Source organism: Antechinus flavipes, chromosome 5, assembly GCF_016432865.1.
Source record: "Antechinus flavipes isolate AdamAnt ecotype Samford, QLD, Australia chromosome 5, AdamAnt_v2, whole genome shotgun sequence".
NCBI classification, from domain to species: domain Eukaryota; kingdom Metazoa; phylum Chordata; class Mammalia; order Dasyuromorphia; family Dasyuridae; genus Antechinus; species Antechinus flavipes.
Window position 1 is genome coordinate 103,662,492 of NC_067402.1, and position 18,336 is coordinate 103,680,827.

The window sequence follows — 18,336 nt, forward strand, 5'->3', positions numbered from 1 at the left end:
CAAAGGCTCTCACTGTAGATACAAATAAGGGAGCTGATAGAAAAAATTGTATTATTTATTATATATTTAAACATAATTAACAACATTTCATGGAATACTTGGCTCTCTCACACTTCAGTGCTCATAAAGAACATAAACAAAATATATCTATCAACCATGAATCTGAACTACAAAAATGAATCAAGAGATTCACAGAACCTCACAGTTGGAAGGACCTGAAAGGCCATATAATCCAATCTGAACCTGAACTCCTCTACAACATACCCAACAAGTAGACACCCAGCCTCTATATGAAGACTTCCAATGAGTAGAGAAACCCATTACCTCCGGAGGCAGCCTGAAAGTAGAAAGAATACCATTTTTGGATAGCTCTAATCATTAGGCAATTTTTCTTGAAATAAAGTATAAATCTCCCTCTTTCCAACTTCCCACTTGTTTCTGAGTCTGTCTTCATGGGACAAACAGAATAAAAATATAATCCCACCTCCACATAAGAACCCTTTACATACTTTTATATCTTAGGTTTCTCTTCATTGAGCTAAACATCTCACGTTCCTTCATCTGTCACGTGACATAAATTTAAGATATTTCACCATCTTGACTAATATTAAATGTTATCTAGCTTATGCACGTTATGACACAATAAGGCAGATGTAGTCTAAGGCAAAGTACAAAGGGTCTTAGCTTTTCTTATACCTAGAAACTATGCCTCTCTTAATGCAGGCCAGTACTGCACAAGCTTTTGTAACGGCCACTTCATATCAATGGCTTATATTATCCTTTGAGTCCCTAAAAACCACTATATCTATCTATTTCAAACAAAGAATGTCTAACCATGCCACGTTATCCTATAATTATGAAGTTGATATTTGGAATTCAAGTGTAAAAGTTTGCATTCATTTCAAATGAATTTCATTTGAACTCAATGTCCTAGCTTGTCCAGATTAATTTGGATTCTAAATCTGTCAATCAGAAATAACTAGGGGTCATGTGTAAGTTTGACAAGTATGCCCCAAGGCTGATAAAATGTTAACACAGATATCTAAAGCATTCCACTGAAGACCTCTAGCCAAGATAATATATTACTCTGAGTCTAGCCATGTAACCAGTTCTGATTTCATCTACTTATATAACTGTGTAGCCACTATCTCTCCATGTTTTCTGCAAGAAGGGCTCGAAACATTTTATCACATGCTTTGTTAAGCATCTAGATAAATGTCTAATAATGATAATAATAACCACTAGCATTTATATAGCACCTTAAGATTTATAAAACACTTTACAAATATTGCACTATTTGATCCTCACAGCAATCCCAATAAGGCAGGTTCTACTATTACCTGCATTTACAAATGGGGAAGCTTGAGAGGTTAAATAACTTGTCCAGGGTTTGTCTGAGGCAGAATTTGAACTCAGGTCTTTCTGATTCCAAGTCCAGCCCTCTATCTATTATCACCTGGGAGCTTAGCATGCTCCTATTTTACCAATTAAGTAATGCTTATCAGAAAAGCAAATATGATTATACTAGTATGAAATGTTTTACATGAATCTAGATGACTTTTTCTAGATGTTCATTAACCATTTCTTAAAAAGGTAATATTGGGGCAACTAGGTGGGCCCAGTAGGTAGAGCACCAGCCCTGAAATCAGAAGGACCTGAGTTCAAATCTGGTCTCAGACACTTAACACTTCCTAGCTGTGTGACCCTAGGCAAGTCACTTAACACCAAATGCTTCAGAGCAAAAAAAAAAAAGATAATGTTATACAAATTTTCCCTAGAAACTGAAAACAGGTTCATTGGATTATTAATTTATAGATCCTATTGACTTCCTCTTTATTGGAAATTGTACATTTTGCCCTTTTCTACTCCCGCAGTGTCTCTTCTATTCATGAGTTTTCAAATATCACTGATAATAGCTTGATGATCTCAACTATCAAATTCTTCAGTATCCTAAACTATTAACTCTATGGGGCAGATAACCTGAATTCACCCAAGACTATATGAACCCTTACCATATTTTTATTTATCTTGAACATCAACCCACGGCTAGCCACTTTTGTTATGTTGTTTCTACTGTAAAGACCATCCATTCTCCTTGGCAGAAAAAAGAGAAGCAAAATCAGAACCAAGTAGCAACTCTACCTGTCAAATTGTCATCACTTCTAAAGTGGCAAAGATGCACCAGTGAGCAAAGGTGCATACAAGGGAGCTCAATGGAAAATGCACTGCAAAATGCAGTATTAAGAGATGAAAGAAGCAAGAGGTTTACAACTTACCCTGAAAGAAGTCTCACATCTAGGCCATGAAAGTATTTTTCAATAAGAGAACTACAGAACTAACAAAGATATGTTTCCTCTCATCAGAAAGAGAACTGAATAAGGTGGTTTAGGCAATACACTACCAGCCATGCCTAAAGAGCTGATTTTGCAGACCAAGACATCCTTCTCACAGGGGAAGTTTCTACTGGGAAGGGAAAAGGAAAGTCATTTGGCAGTGACAGCAATATTTAAACAAACAAAAAAAAAAGAGCATTAAGGAATTACATATGAAGAACAGCAAATAACTTCATAAGTAACATGAAATTTGATATAATTAAAGAACATCAATAAGACAGACATCAGAGAAATGTGTGACCAAAAAAGTAGATGAGCCAATCATGAAGAAAGGAGGAACAAGGGATATGTGCTTGTGATAGTATCACAGATGCAGCATAAAGCACTGAAACACAATGACCAAAATCTTTAGCACATACATGGTCTTCATGTATAATATTTAACACAGGATGATGTACAAATGGACTGTACAAAGAGTTGCCATACTAATGAAATCAGAGATTCAACACTATCAAAAAATTGAAGACTCAAGTACATATTAAATAAGTAGTATTTCCACTTTTATGCCAAAAAAGCAACCAGAGAGTATGAAACAAGGTAATGATGTTCTCCTTTGAATAAAAAACTCCAACATTATAGGATTGTCAGGCAAATCAATTAAATAAGTATATACAGAGTACTTCCTTTGTGACAGATGTAATGGGGGTATAAAAAATTTAAATGAGAAGAGAAAAGACAATCAACACAAATAATAAAAGACATGATGTAATGACTAAACACAAAAGATAGTAGGGAAAAAATGTTATAGGAGAAAATTTTCACTCTCTCCATTTTCTTCTGGAAGGTTTTAGAAACATTGGAAGAAAAAGAAACAGAACGTGTAATTTCTTTAAAACTTGAAAGCAAGAGAAGCCATCAACATTTAATTATAACAACATGAGCAAGATTTCATTTTCTAGACTTGAGTTTTTCCAATGTCAAACAGAGAATGCATTATTTTTAAGAAAAAAATCAGATGGAAAAAAACCACTTGAAAAACAAATTTTGTCACATGGAAATCTAATTCATTTCCATTACCTAGGCTATATGGCTAAGATTAATTGTTTGCTTCAGATTGAAAAGAAGAAAAGACTTACTTTAAGATAAACTTCTCTACTCCTTTACCTTTTAGATTATTTCCTAATTTGGTAAAGTTTCAAGAAGAGCAACTGTTTTTCAAAAACTGAGCAAGACAGAAGAAACAAGGAGGGAAGAATTAAAAGTAAGAGGATGAGTCATTAATGATCTTGATACCATAATTAAAAAAAAATTTTTTTTAATTTCAGTTCAATAAGCATTTATTAAGTGGCTATTCCTTGAAAGGAATAAGCTTTGCAGAATATTAGGCTGGGACCAAATTCTTGAAAATATTGCTTATTGGGGCAGCAAGTTGATGTAGTGGATAGAGCATTAGTCCTGAGGTCAGGAAGACCTAAGTTCAAATCTGGCCTTAGACACTTAACACTTCCTGGATGTGTGATCTTTGGCAAGTAACTTAAATTCAATTGCCTCAGCAAGGGAAAAAAAAAAGGAAAGAAAAAAAATTGTTTATTTTAACATATTTAAGATGTTTTCCAAAATCAGATCCTAAATATGTAGTAGTAATAATTACATTTCTGTGATGAGTTTGGACCTAAGATTTTTAGCAATTTCTAAATTATTTTCATCTTTTCTGTACTGAAAATTCAAGAAATACTCTTAAATATTACAAAGAATGTCTGACAAAAGTACACTCTATTTTATTCAAACTTAGTAACTGATCCAAAAAAAGATTCTAAAATTTTCATGGAGTTCTATAATGGAAGTCATGACACCCCCCTCAAATATTCTTTAAACTTCTAAATTTTAAGATTACACTACTTGTATCTTGAACTTTTAAAATTTTTTATTAGGTTCTCAAAAAACCATTAATCTAATTGAATGAATGAAGTATTTGTTAAGTATTTACTATGTGCAAAGTACTATGTAGAGATACAAACAGAAAAATAAAGACAATCCCTGCACTCCCAAGAGTTTACATTCTAATGGGGAAGAGCACACATATGAAAAAGTATTATTAAGATAGACAAGTTCGATAATACTCAAGATTCTGTACTAAAGCAGATAATCTTCTTTAAGTTATTTCTATTGTTAGAAATAACATGGCTCATGCCTCTTCTTTAATGTTCATTCCACCAATAAAAAGTCTAGGACTTTGGTGGCAAAATTTTTATTTATCCATTTACAATGAATTTTCATTGATGCTATTTTTATCTTCTCGTCTTTCCATCTCTAGAACAAGAGTTTCCCTAGAATTTTTTACAGGTATCTAGAGCTATAAGAATTTTCCCACAGAGTTTGAACCTTAAAGAAACAATTTTAAATATGAAGGAGAAAGGGCATTCTTGATGAGAAACTATATGAGAATGAATATTATGTATTAAGTAGGACATATTTTCTGTCACTTTCTGGGACAAAAGGAATAGACGGAAAAAACAGATTTTAAAAGGGTCTCTCTCTTAAGAAAGAGATAAAAACACCCCAAAACAATTAGATTTTTTATACTGGACTAATGAGAAAAAAGTGATACAGTGATACCAATACAACTGCAACTACTTATGACTACAGATGTTACTAGCTAGAAGTGGTGTAGTGCTTTAAGACTTGCTGAATATTTCTACTCCTCCCAATAATTCTTGGAGAGAAGTGTTGTTATCATATTCACGTTCTCTTGATTCAAGCCAGCTCTTTATCCACTAGATTAAGACATAAAAATTTTAAATGCATGAATCTGTGTATGTGTTTTATACTTTTCTATTTTGTAGCCATCAGGATAGTGAATGGTTTTCATCTAAGAATAATAAAGTAGAATAGAAAAGTATAGTATATGTTTCTTAGCGGTCCTCCTCATATATTCAAGATTGGTTATGTGTAATGATAGGCTCCACAGAAGGAGTCTATAATAAATTTTTTTAAAGATTCTTAGGTTCTTTTTTACCCATTCAAACTAAAAGCAATCTACTTATGTCAAGATAAAACCTCAGCCCAGAAATAGCATTTTCAATCATTTCCAAAATCTATCATAAGACACAGAAATCAATTATATCCAAAACTATCCTCCCCACTTTCTAGCACATTCTAACTCTGTTCTCTTTCATACAGAGTTTAAGGGCTAGCAATTTCTTTGTCCAAGAGTAACTCACAGCCCCACTATTCCTGAAATATTCTCTGCTAGTCTTAAAAATTAATACTCAGAATACCCAACTCTGTAGTGTAATATATCACACAGAACAATTCCTTTCTACCCAACATTCTACCGCTATTTGTGCACAAAACCAAGGAACAAAGGAGTTATCACTGAGTACTAAAAGGCATGTATGGATCTATAAAACAGCAAATAATGGTGAACCACATGGAAGCAAAAAAAGAGCTAAACTAAAGGGCAAAGGGAGTAAAAAATCCATTTAATTCTTCCAACTCTACTACTAAAGTGTTTATTTGAAAATGAGCAAAACTGAAGTAGATAACCTCTAAGATTTCTTTTGATTGCTAATGTTTAAACCTCTCAGGCTAGGAATCCCAGTTTATATTGATAATATAGCAATATATTCACAATCTGAGAAGATATAAGAGAAAGTAATGTACTCCTTTTTGGAGATTTTATATACCCCTGTGTAAAGCAGTTAATGCCAGGTGAAAATAATTCCAGACTCTACCCTTGAAGAGCTTATAATTTTAGATAAAAAAATAAGAAGTATATACATGTAACAAAATGATTAAGATAAGTCAGGGATCAAATGAAATGACAAGAGTGATTCCAAGATGGAGGAATCACTCTTACTGAAAGAATCAAAGCTTCATTGAAAAGGTGATACCTGACTTGGGTTCTGAAGGAATACAAGGCTTTTAATATGCAGGGAGATAACTACATAGATTTTATATGATACTTTACGGCTATGTGCCACTCAGAACTACTGGAAGTCAGGAGATTTGAATTCAAGACCTAATCCTAACTTGAGGCATGATCTTAGGAAAGTCATCTATGCTCTCAGCACCTCAGTTTCCTCAAACTGTAAAATGAGGGTCTTTATAAAATGATCTGCAAAAGGTGTCTTCCAGCTCTAAAATTCTATAAAATTAGCAGTGAAGGGCTTCTCTGAACATAAAATATCCATTAAGATATGTTTATTTCCCTTTTTTTTTTTTTGGGGGGGGGGGGGATTTTATAAATTATTTTGTTTTTTAAAAATCCAATAAAAGTTTTAATCCTAAAAGAAATAAAAAGGATATATGCATTCTTCTTCCTCTTGCAATGGGGAATAATATAAAATAATACTGGGAAGGTGGTCAGTGTTACAGTAAAGATTTAGTGACATTAAATGTCAATATAAGGACTTAAGGCAATAGAAAATCATGGAGTTTGGGGGTTTTTTTTGATAGAGGTATAAAAGGCCTGCTGATACACCAGTAAGACCACACTGTAACCCAAAGAAATCATTAAAAAAGGTAAAAGGATCAAGGATTCACACATGCAAAAATGTTTGTAGCAGTCCTTTTTTTATCAGCAAGGAATTGGAAACTGAGTGGATGCCCCCATCAGTTGGGTAAGGGATGAATAAATTATAGTTATGACTATTAATGGAATATTATTGTTCTATAGGGAACTATCAAGCAGGATGATTTCAGAGAAACCTGGAGAGACTCACATGAACTGATGCTGAGTGAAGTGAACAGAACCAGAAGATCATTGTACATGGTACCAGCAAGATTATGTGATGATCAACTGTGATGGATTTGGCTCTTTTCAACAATAAGGTGATTCAAGTCAATTTCAATAGCCCTGGAATAAAGAGAGCCTGCTATATCCAGAGAGAGGACTGTGAAGACTGAAAGTGGAACCTTTTTTTCTTTTTTCATCTGACTTCTCTTGTGCAGCATGATAAATGTGGAAACATGTTTAGAAGAATTACACATATTTAACCTATATTAGATTACTTGCTAGGAAAAGGGAGAGAGGAGGAGGAGGAAGAGCAGTTTTGTTAAGGGTGAATGTTGAAAACTATCTTTGCATGGATTTTGAAAAATAATAAAGCTATCATAAAAAATTAAAATAAAATAAAATAAAAAACAAAAACCCAGTAAGATCACAGTTAAATCAGAAAAAATAAACATTTTAGAGCATGTAGAGCTCCAAATGTAGAGCTGTTTTATGACTGTATCTAATAGTAATTAGATTTAACAGAATTTGTAGATAAACATTGCAATTAGCATCATATATCAAAGAGGCAAGAGATTCAAGAACATGTAAAAATGAGGGACATTACAAACAAAACAGCCATGTAAAATTGTAAATAAATAAAGAGCTAGAAGCAAAGTTAGGACAAGGTTTTGAAACGTCAGAGAGAGATTAAGGAACTAGAAATTTGCGAGGACAGCAAAGAGTAGAGAAAGTATGGTAAAAGAGGAAGGGCAGAAATTAAGGGTCAAAAGAGAGAAATCAAGAGTTGATACTTTTAGAAACTGAATTGAAAGATTGAATAAGTTATGAACATTAAGTTATCTTAAATGAGTAAAGTAAATCAAGAAGAAAAGGTGTTAAAAGCAGCAGAAATGTAGATTTTTAACCGTCTCTCAAGATTTAAGAGAAAGGGAATGGGGATCACTAAAATCCAAATGCCAACATCACTGAATAAGGTAGTAGTACATCTTGAAGATCAGTAGATGAATAAGATAAGGATAGGAAGAAAGGTAATAAGTAATCAATGATTGAGAGTAAACTGAAAGAGGCTAAGTTTCCTGAAGCTGACAGATTAAGATTTTAGAAGTTACTTTGAGATTGAAGACTATGTTGACTATTCATCCTAATTCATCATGATCTAAAAACGTTACCTTTTAAAAAATGTCAATTCACAATCAACCTTAACTAACTATATGCTACACCTACCTTTTAGGATTCTTGCTATGTGATCGGGACCTGGAAGAAAAAAGAAAAGAAAAATTTTAGGTAAAAGATCCACAAAGATAAATAATAAAATATGACATCACAATGATTTTAACAATTACTTTTTTTCCTTGGCTAAATACAAAAGTGACTCTTAAGGACACATTTTGATGACAATACAGCAGCTTTCCATCATAAAATTTTTTATTTAATTTTTAAAAAATGACTGTCACTATATCTTACCAACAATGGAAGTGCAGGGACCACACACAGGTCCATTACCTGAAAGGCAATGAATACTAACTTTGACTAGTGCTAGTTACTTTCTCCTGAGGCAGGCTGCTGCCCTTTAACTCCCATATTAATGTTCAATTTAACAGATCAGCTCAGTCCACAATAGGTCAAAACTCCTAAGCGCAAAAGATACACCAGCCTCAGACTGAAACAGCAGGCTTATAATGATTATAAATGCATTTACTACCACACCCAACTCATGCTTTATAGAAACAGAAAAAATAAACTTAGTAGTAACCAAATTAAAATATTTAGCCCTTCATGCAAGTTCTATACCTTCTCAATTTCTCCCTTTCTTCTCTCTCTCTTTCTTCTCTACGCTTCAGGCGTTCCTGATTTCTTTTCTCTTGCTTCTCAGCTACAACTCTCTAGAAAAATAAACACTTGATTAAGTAATGATGACTGCAAACCAATGTAGTACAATGCATTTCCCCAAAAAAATTTTATTACTTTTTATTTTGTTTTAACTTCACCAACATTTCTTATTATATATTCCTTCCTTTACCCCCTCCCAGAGACTTATCCCTTGCAAGAATCAGAAATTCAGCAAAATTAACCAATATGACAAAAAGGTTTGACATCATATACAGTACAAGAATTTATTCTTAACCTGCTCCATTAAATTATGTATTGATGTTTATTGCCAATGCAAGGCAAACACTGTCGAAATGAATTCTAAAACTATCCAAATATTTACATTAGAATTTGGTTCTAAAAATTATTTTACATTTTTTGGATGTGATCACTGTAAGCATTTGTAATGCTTGACTGGGATTTAACAAGAGTTTTGAGCTTTTCTCTTTGTTTTTGGAAAGAGTGAGAAGAGAGGGAAGAAAAAAAATAAAACCTTGATGAATGAAAGAATGTTTAATTTAAAAAAATATTCTTCTAACATGACAGTTATATGACATTATGACAGTAATAGATGAAATTTGTTTGCAAAATATCACCTTTTCAAATGTATCATTTTAAACTTGTAACAAACCTGGGAGGTGGTACTGTATTATACCTATAGAAAAGTAAGGCTAACAATGGTTAAGTGATTTGTCCAGGATTATACAACTAGTTCAGGTTTGAGGTGGGATTTAAATTCATGTCTTCCTCACTATTCATTACAACACCTTACTTATCTCTCTCTCTCTATATATATAAAATCTACTGAAGATTAGAAATTTTTTTCATAAATCAATCAGAATTAAGATAGTCATTAAGAAACTGCCCATATTAAGTTTCAAATGAATGGAAGAGTATCTTCAATAATTCAGGTGCCCTTTATATAAATGGCCAGTTTAGGCACTGGGCATACAAATTCCTAGGTTCCCTGGCTTTCTTCAGGTTCTAGTTACAATCCTACCTTATAAAGGAAGTCTTTACTGATTATCTGTAATTTTAGGGTCTTTCCTCTGATGATTATCTCCAATTTATCCTGTATCTTTTTTCATTTTTGTCTCCCACATTAAACTGTGAACACCTCAAAAGCAGGGACTATCTTTTGCCTTTCTTTGTATTCCCAGTGTTTAACATAGCTCCTGCTACACAGTAGGCAATTAATATATGTTTATGGATTGACCTTCTTTTGGCTCAGACACTTTAGAAGAAAGAAAAAAGAAAAACTAGACATAAAGATTGTTATAACCAAAGTACCTTTAACTCTTCAAGTTTCTCTCTTATTTCAATAAATCCCAGGTGTAGTTTACCCCCAAAATGATCAGCTAGTCGCCTGTCATTGTCATGAAGACCCAAATAAGCAGAGCATACTTCACAGACCCGAAGTTTCTGTTGTTGGAAGCTGGAGGCTGGCATAGAATTCCGGTAGACTTCCTGAATGATGAAATAAAATAAGCATTCATGAAAATACCCACAGGAAAAGTATTAACCATGTCACCCCCAATACTATCAAATAAAAATATTTTCAAAACTCTCACATTTTACAAGATTACACTTATATAACTTATATGAGATTATTTGTCGGGGGGGAGGGGGCTGAAGGAAAGAGGAATTAAATTTGGAATTCAAAACTTATTTTTTTTAATGTTAAAAATTGATATTTACATGTAAGTGAGGGAAAAAATTATTTTTAAAAAAGTACCTAATTCATAGATTTCATGTTAAGAACCCCAATCTAATTGAAATAATAGAATCTTAGATTAGAAATAGATTTCTGAGGTTCTACATTCCAATCTCCTTTCTGGAAACTGCATATTCTCTAAGAAATCACTGGCAACTGGTTAAGCTGATATGAGTTATATATGTGCAATCATTTCCATTTTAGCCATTTTGTGGAAGAAAAAGAAAATGCGGGGGGGGTGGGGGGGGGGAGGGGAGAGAAGAACAAAGAGCACCATTCTACATAAGTCTTTTGGGCTTGTCTTGAATCATTGTGTAATGCTAAGAACTAGCTAAGTTACTTATAGTTATTCATTATATAATATTGTCATTACTATGTACAGTGTTCTCCTGGTTCTGCTCACTTCACTCTGCACAAAGAATTAGTTTTTAAAAAATACTTTCATAACTATATTTAATAATCGATTTCCTTGTAATACTATGCATTTTGTCTTATGTATTAAAAACATTATTCTAATAAGAAGGTCCATCCATAGGTTTCATCAGAATGCCAAAGGGGTTCATGACACAAAAAACGTAAAATAATCCTGGATCTAAATGACGTCTAAGGCCCCTTTTAAGCTACAAAAATTCAATGAGCCTATTCTATTCACAGATATTTTAGCCAGAATATTGTCTTGGGTCCCTTGAAAACTTCCTAAAATCCTTTCATGGGGTTCATGATGGCAAAATTATTATAATAAAACTAAAGTGCTTTAATTTCTACTGATATGATTTTCATTTTAAAAGTTATTTGGATGCAGAGGATGATTTCAAAAAACCTGGTAAGATCTATATGAATTAATGCAAAGTGAAATGAGCAAAACTAAATCATTATACATATAAATACAGTATTATAAAAATGACCAACTATGAGAGATTGATTAATTCAATAACCCAAAACAATTCTGAAGGACTAATGATGAAAAATACTGGAGAGAAAACTGATGAACTGTTCTCACCTTTTTATTACTTTTTTTTTTCTGGGGGGAGAGGGGAGGGAGACAGCATGGCTAATATGGAAACATATTTTACATGATTTCACATTTATAACTAATATTGGAAGGCTTGCTTTATTAATGAGTAGGGGATGTAAGGAAATAAGAGAATTTAGAATTCAAGGGGAAGGGGGAGAGTCCTCAATAATCTTTAAGTGTAAAAGGGTCCTAAGATCAAAAAATATGAGAATACAAGCCTATCCTATAAAAAAGGACAGTTAAACTTGAAGGTATTAATATAGAAAGAAATTACTGACCTGCAGAACATTTTTCTTTAAATATATATTGTCTGAACATGAAACTATGTAGTTTGATAATGACCATGGCACATTGATATTTTTTTTAGTCTTATAAAGATTCATTTTTCAATTATCAAATAGAAAAGGATTGAATGAAGCAACTAAGTGGCTAGCAGATAGAGCATTACGCCCAGAGCTCAAGTTTGGCCTAAGTCACTTATTAGGTGTGTAAGCCTGGGCAAGTCACTTAACCTCTGTTTGCATTAATCCACTGGAGTTGGAAATAGCAAATTCCTCCAATTTCTTGGCAAAGAAAACGCCATGATCAGTATTGGCATGTTATGGTCTATGAGGTCATGAAGAGTTGGACATCATTGAACAATTGAACAATAACAAAAGGATGCTGATTTACCTCCTAAGAGGATAAATTGATCACAAATGGTTTTGTAATTTAAAATTTCTGACATTTTTTTTTAAAGGAGAAATTTTCATACAGTAATAAGATATTCTCAAGAATGTCTATAAAATAAAACATTTTGAATAACTGAATTTTTCTTTCTGATAAAAATCATTTTAATATGTATTATATACTTCACTATTCCAGAGCAAACTGATCTTAAAAAAAAAAAAAAAAAACTTTTGTGAGGTAAAATGGTTGATCATGATCATCCAAAATTTAAGAAAACTTTTATATACACAAAACCAAAGAAGCTTAAATTAGAAGAGAAACAGGTAAATAAGAGAGGAAAGTGAAGGGAATCTTGTAAAAAAAAAATTTCTTTGATAAAGGTCTAATTTTTAAGATGTGTAGGGGGGACTGATACAAATTTTATAACAAGAGACCTCTCCAACTGATAAATGATCAAAGGCTATGTAATAGGCAATTTTCACTGGAAGAAATATAAGCTATTAATGAAAATAGAAAAAGTACTTTAAATCACTAAGTAGAAAATGTGAATTAAAATAATCCTGAGGGTCCACCTTATAGCTCAATCAAGTTGACAAAAATGAAAAAAGGCAAATGCCAGAGCAGCTGTGGGAAAACAGGTATATTAATGCATTGGTTGTGGAGCTGTGAATGTCCAGCCATTCTGCCAAACAATCTGAAACCATGTTCATAAAGCAGAGTTAAGTAGTTCAAAAAAAGAGGAAAAGGACACATTTGTGGAAAAAATATTTATAGCAGTTTTTCTGTGGTAGGAAAAGAATTAGAAACTGAGGAGCTGCCCATCAATTTGGGAATGACTGGGTATGTTATATGTATGATAAAACAGTATTGTGATACAATATAAGAAAGGATGGTTTCAGAGAACCATGAGAAAATTTGCATATCCTGATACAAAAGGAGGTGAATAAAACCATAAGAATATATTATTTATAAAATAATAGCAATATTATAAAGAAAAACAACTTAAGTCTTAGGGACAACACAATTACCAAACAATTCCAGAGGACTCAAAAGATAAAATATGCTACTCATATCATACTCACCGAGTTGAGGGACTCGCAGAGTACAGACCAAAATATTTATTTTTGAGGTGGATGGGGGGAAACATGGCCAGTGTGGTCATTTGTTTTGTTTGACTCCATTTAACAGTGGTTTTATTTTTCCTGCTTTCACAATGTGGGGGTAGAAGATAGAGGGAAGAGGAAGAAAATGTGGATTTGAAAATAAAATGTAATTTTTTTAAACTTTAAGATCATTATGCTCAATCATTATATTATGCTATAATTATTATAGGGCACTGGGTCAAAATTTTCAGTGAACAAGACAAATCTTACCATCTAAGTAATACAATTTTAAGCCCTTTTTGGTTAGGCACTTTTCACCCTCATTACATTACACAGTGTTTGGCACAAAATAATTGTTCAATAAATATTTGTTGGCTGACTGACAAAAGTGGAATTCATATTGCTGAAGCAAATACTTCTTAGTTATAATGCCTAACTGTTTAAGAAAGATTTAAGAGGAATTTATGACCAAAGAAGAATGTGAGGACATTATGATGCAAAATGAAGTATTTTGATTATACTTAATTTAAGTGTTTTTGTACAAATAAAGCCAATGCAGAGAAGATTAGAAAGGAAGCAGAAAACTGGAAAAAAAAATTTTATATTCAAAGTTTTTGAAAAAGGCCTCATTTCTAAAATAGAGAATTGACTTCAATTTATAAGAATTCAAGCCATTCCATGGTCAAAGGATATGAACAATTTTCAGAAAAAGAAATTAAAACCATTTCTAATCATATGAGAAGGTGCTCTGAATCACTATTAATCAGAGAAATGCAAATTAAGACAACTCTGAGGTACCACTACACACCTGTCAGATTGGCGAAGATGACAGGAAAACATAATGATGAATGCTAGAGGGGATGTGGGAAAACTGGGACACTGGTACATTGTTGGTGGAGTTGTGAACTTATCCAAACATTCTAGAGAGCAATCTGGAACTATGACCAAAAGGCTATCAAATTCTAAATACTCTTTGATCCAGCAGTGTTTTCTATTGGGCTTGTATCCCAAAGAAATCATAAAAAAGGAAAAGGACCCACCTGTGCAAAAGTATTTGTAGCATCCCTTTTTGTAGTGGCAAGGAAATGGAAAATGAGTGGATGCCCATCAGTTGGGGAATGGCTGAACAAGTTAGGGTATATGAATGTTATGGAATATTATTGTTCTATAAGAAATGATCAGGAGGATGACTTCAGAAAGGCCTCAAGAGACTTGAATGAAGTGATGCTAAATGAAGCAAGTAGAACCAAGAGAACACACAGCACAACAAGATTATGTGATAAACAATTTTGATGTGACTCTTTTCAACAATGAGGTAATTCAGGCCCAATAGACTTGTGTTGGAGAGCCAAAAAAACTATTTTTGCATGTATTTTGAAAAATAAAAAGCTATTATTTTAAAAAGAGAAAAAGATTCAAACAATTTTCTCTTACATTGCCTTACCTTCAAAAAGAGAAAAAAAGGGTTTTTCTCTTTCTGATCAATGTTTTGACTTCTGAGAAATATTCATAACTTTATGAGTTCAGAATCATAAACCTTCTGGCTGATTCTAGTCCATTTTCTCACTGGCCTTAATTTCCTGCTTTGCTAAATAAAGAGTATTATCATTACCTTTTATATATCCCATCAATTTTTTGGGATATCCCATCAGTAATTATCTTTCAAGGGAAATGACTGCCATTTTCTTTAATTTTAGGCTACTGCCAATAACAAGCCCTAAATATGATTATTTTCATCATGTTTCTAACAATCCCCACAGTTACATGTAGTGAGGGAAAGGAATAGATTGCCAAGTTTCCAGTGTAATCATTCTCCTTTCTAGTTTCGCAAAGAAACAAATGGTGTCCAAAAACCTACTAGATAAAAAATAACCTGAACTGAAATTTGATAGAGCCTAATTACCAAATGCAACACTGTCACCAGAAAAATATACTTAAGAGTTCCAATGGAAGTAGCCAGCAAAGTACTTTTTTTTTTGTGCAAGTCCTTCTAAGAAAAACAAGGAATCCCCTGACTAAAGGGCATTTAAGTAGCTAAGAAGAGTAGGGAATAAGAGGGGCAGGGATAGGGATGAAGGAAGGGAACTTAATTCCTGGTGTATAACTCTCTTATACATGAACAGGCAAAAAAACAAGAACTTTTTTTTCTGCTTTTTCCTCATTATTACACAACTACTCATTGACATAATATCCCAGACTCCATCAGCCAAGGATAATGTACACATGATAAGGGAATGTGGAAGAGTGTTAAGTATATAAAGGCAAAAGGAAGAAGGAGAAACAAAACAAGGAAATGGTCGGCAAGAAGTGAAGGAAAAGGGAATTACAGTAATGATGGGTTGACTTTTTAACATTTTTATTTAAGCTCACTATTTTAAACACTGATGATTTGAGAAAATGGATTAAGAGTTTTAAAAGAATTTAACCTATTTGTAAGTTAGGGATTATTCAGTCGATTCTAAGTCACTGGAGTTGTACTTTGTTCTATTTGTGTCCACATAGGTTATTTGAGTCTAATAAACTCCTTGGGAATATAATCCCCAATAGTGGAATATCAGAGATGAAGAGTATGAACAATGCAGTAACTTCTTGTATAGTTCCAAACAGTATTCCAGGATGGTTCACAACATCACTATTGATGAAATAATGGGCCAATTTTCTGATCCTTGAGACATGAAAATGTTTCCTTAACATCTTTCCTAATTTGATAAACATAACAAAATGCACCAGAATTTTTTAAAGTATGATCTCTATGATTGCTAGTGATTTTGAGTAGTCTTTCAAAAAGGTGTTTACACTTTGTATTTCTTTTTGTTTGTTTTTTGTTTGCTGAGGCAATTGAGGTTAAGTGACTTGCCCAGGATCATACAGCTAGGAAGTATTAAGTGTCTGAGACTAGATTTGAATTCAAGTTGTCCTGAGTTCAAGGCTGGTGCTCTATCCACTGTGCCACTTAGCTGCTCCACACTTTATATTTCTTTTAAACATATTTCATGTCTTTTGTTTATGTGCCTATTAGGTAAAAGTTCTCATTCTTAAAAAACTATATCAATTATCAGTAGACTTTTGATATCAGCCTTTCATCAAGGATTTTTAGGCAAATTCGTTTTCCTAACTCCATATATTTTCTTCTAAATTTAAATTTTTAAAAAATATGGTATTTTAACGTAATATAATATTGCTCAGACCATACAAAATGGAAGCAGATACAAAAGGCCAATAAATACAATGACTACAACAATGTAAATAACATATATTGCAAGGCAAACAAGACAGACAATATTGATACTATATTATCAAAATTTGAATGTACATTCGTTTCTGTTAATAATCACTAAACCATAAAGTTACACTTCTATGAGACTAACATACTTTGTAGGGGAGACAAGGTTGCTATATGAGTGGTTGGTAGGAAATGTCTATTGTATCAAAACAAATGTATCAATATAAAATAAGGTATCTTTAAAAATTGTAAAAATAATGAACACTAACTTATGTTAGTTTAAAAGTACAACTGTCAAACATTTTTAAGAGTGAAAGGAAGAATGTCTGAGTCAGTATTTACAGACAGATATTAGGCATTCAACAGGAAATATAAATATTAACACACATACTTTTAAAAATATTTAAATTGAAAAACAACACCATCATCATACAACAATGTTCTTAAGTTACCTCTGCCTCTCTTTTTTTTGCTCGGGCTTTCTCCACTTCATCCATTACTTTCTGAGACTCTTCCACATTACCTTCAGCTCCTAGTTGTTCCACTTTAGCTAGTAATTTACCAATTTCCTCATTCAACTCATGAACACGTTCTGCCTAGTAAGAAACAGAGAAGACAATGAATAAAACTATTCACAAGAACATGTAAAAGTTACAAATTTCAAACCTCTTCTTGAAAAATCTTTAATATTCAAGTTGTCTAAACTTATACAGGCAAGGTAATACCTTGCTTTACTGTACTTTGCAGAAATTGCCGTTTTTTTTTTTTTTTTTTTTTTTAAATTTGAAGGTTTGTGTCAACCCTGATTTATCAAGTTTAATGGTACCATTTTTTCAGCAACATACTTATACATTGTGTCTCCATGATCCATTTTGGAAATTCTCACAATATTTCAAAATTTTTCATCATTATTATTATGTCTGTTACGATAATTTCCTTTGTGATCTTTAGTGTTACTATTTTAATTGTTTTGGGGCACCACAAATCATATCCATATAAACCAGTAAATTTAATCAATAAATATTGTGTATATTCTGACAGCTCCATTAACCCAGCCATTCCCCAATCTTTCCCTTTCTCCTCAGGCCTCTCTATTCCCTAAGTTACAACAATATTGAAATAAGGTCAATCAATAACCCTACAATGACTGCTAGGTGTTCAAGTAAAAAGAAGAGTCAATGTGGCAAACTTCATTGTTATCTACTTCAAGAAACTGGCACAGTACCAACCTTCCAGTGACTACCACACTTTGTTCAATCAATAGGCATCAACACCCAAGATGACCGTCCACCAGAAAAAAGATTATGATTCTGAAGGCTCAGATGATGGTTAGTATTTTTTAATTACAGAATATTTTTTAACCAAGGTATGTACTTTTTTTAGATGTAATACTATTATATACTAAATAGACTACAGAATAGTATAAACATAACTTTTATATGTAGCAGGAAAAATCAAATAATACATGTGACTTGTTTTATTGTGACATTCACTTTACTGTGGTAATCTAGAACCACAAATGCAATATACCAAGATATGGCTGTATAGAGATATTTTCAGACATGGCAAATATGTTGACTAACTGTTCTTATGTATTTTAAGGAAGGGTGAGTGGACAGGATTGCCTACTTGCTAATTGAGAAGTAGTTTTATAGTAGGAAGTTAGGCAAAA

General features: G+C 32.7%; 1 protein-coding gene across 4 annotated transcripts in view; it reads right to left on the reverse strand.

Annotated features, from left to right (window-relative positions):
• The window catches only part of LUC7L2 (LUC7 like 2, pre-mRNA splicing factor), a 76,062-nt gene that overhangs the window by 16,639 nt on the left and 41,087 nt on the right, over positions 1 to 18,336 (reverse strand). For all 4 annotated transcript variants that reach the window (XM_051963608.1, XM_051963609.1, XM_051963612.1 and 1 more), the window contains 4 exons: positions 17,117 to 17,260; positions 10,231 to 10,407; positions 8,863 to 8,954; positions 8,296 to 8,325 (listed from right to left, as the gene is read on the reverse strand). In XM_051963608.1, coding sequence (XP_051819568.1) covers positions 8,296 to 8,325; positions 8,863 to 8,954; positions 10,231 to 10,407; positions 17,117 to 17,260 — 443 coding nt within the window. The remainder of the gene's footprint in view (positions 1 to 8,295; positions 8,326 to 8,862; positions 8,955 to 10,230; positions 10,408 to 17,116; positions 17,261 to 18,336) is intronic.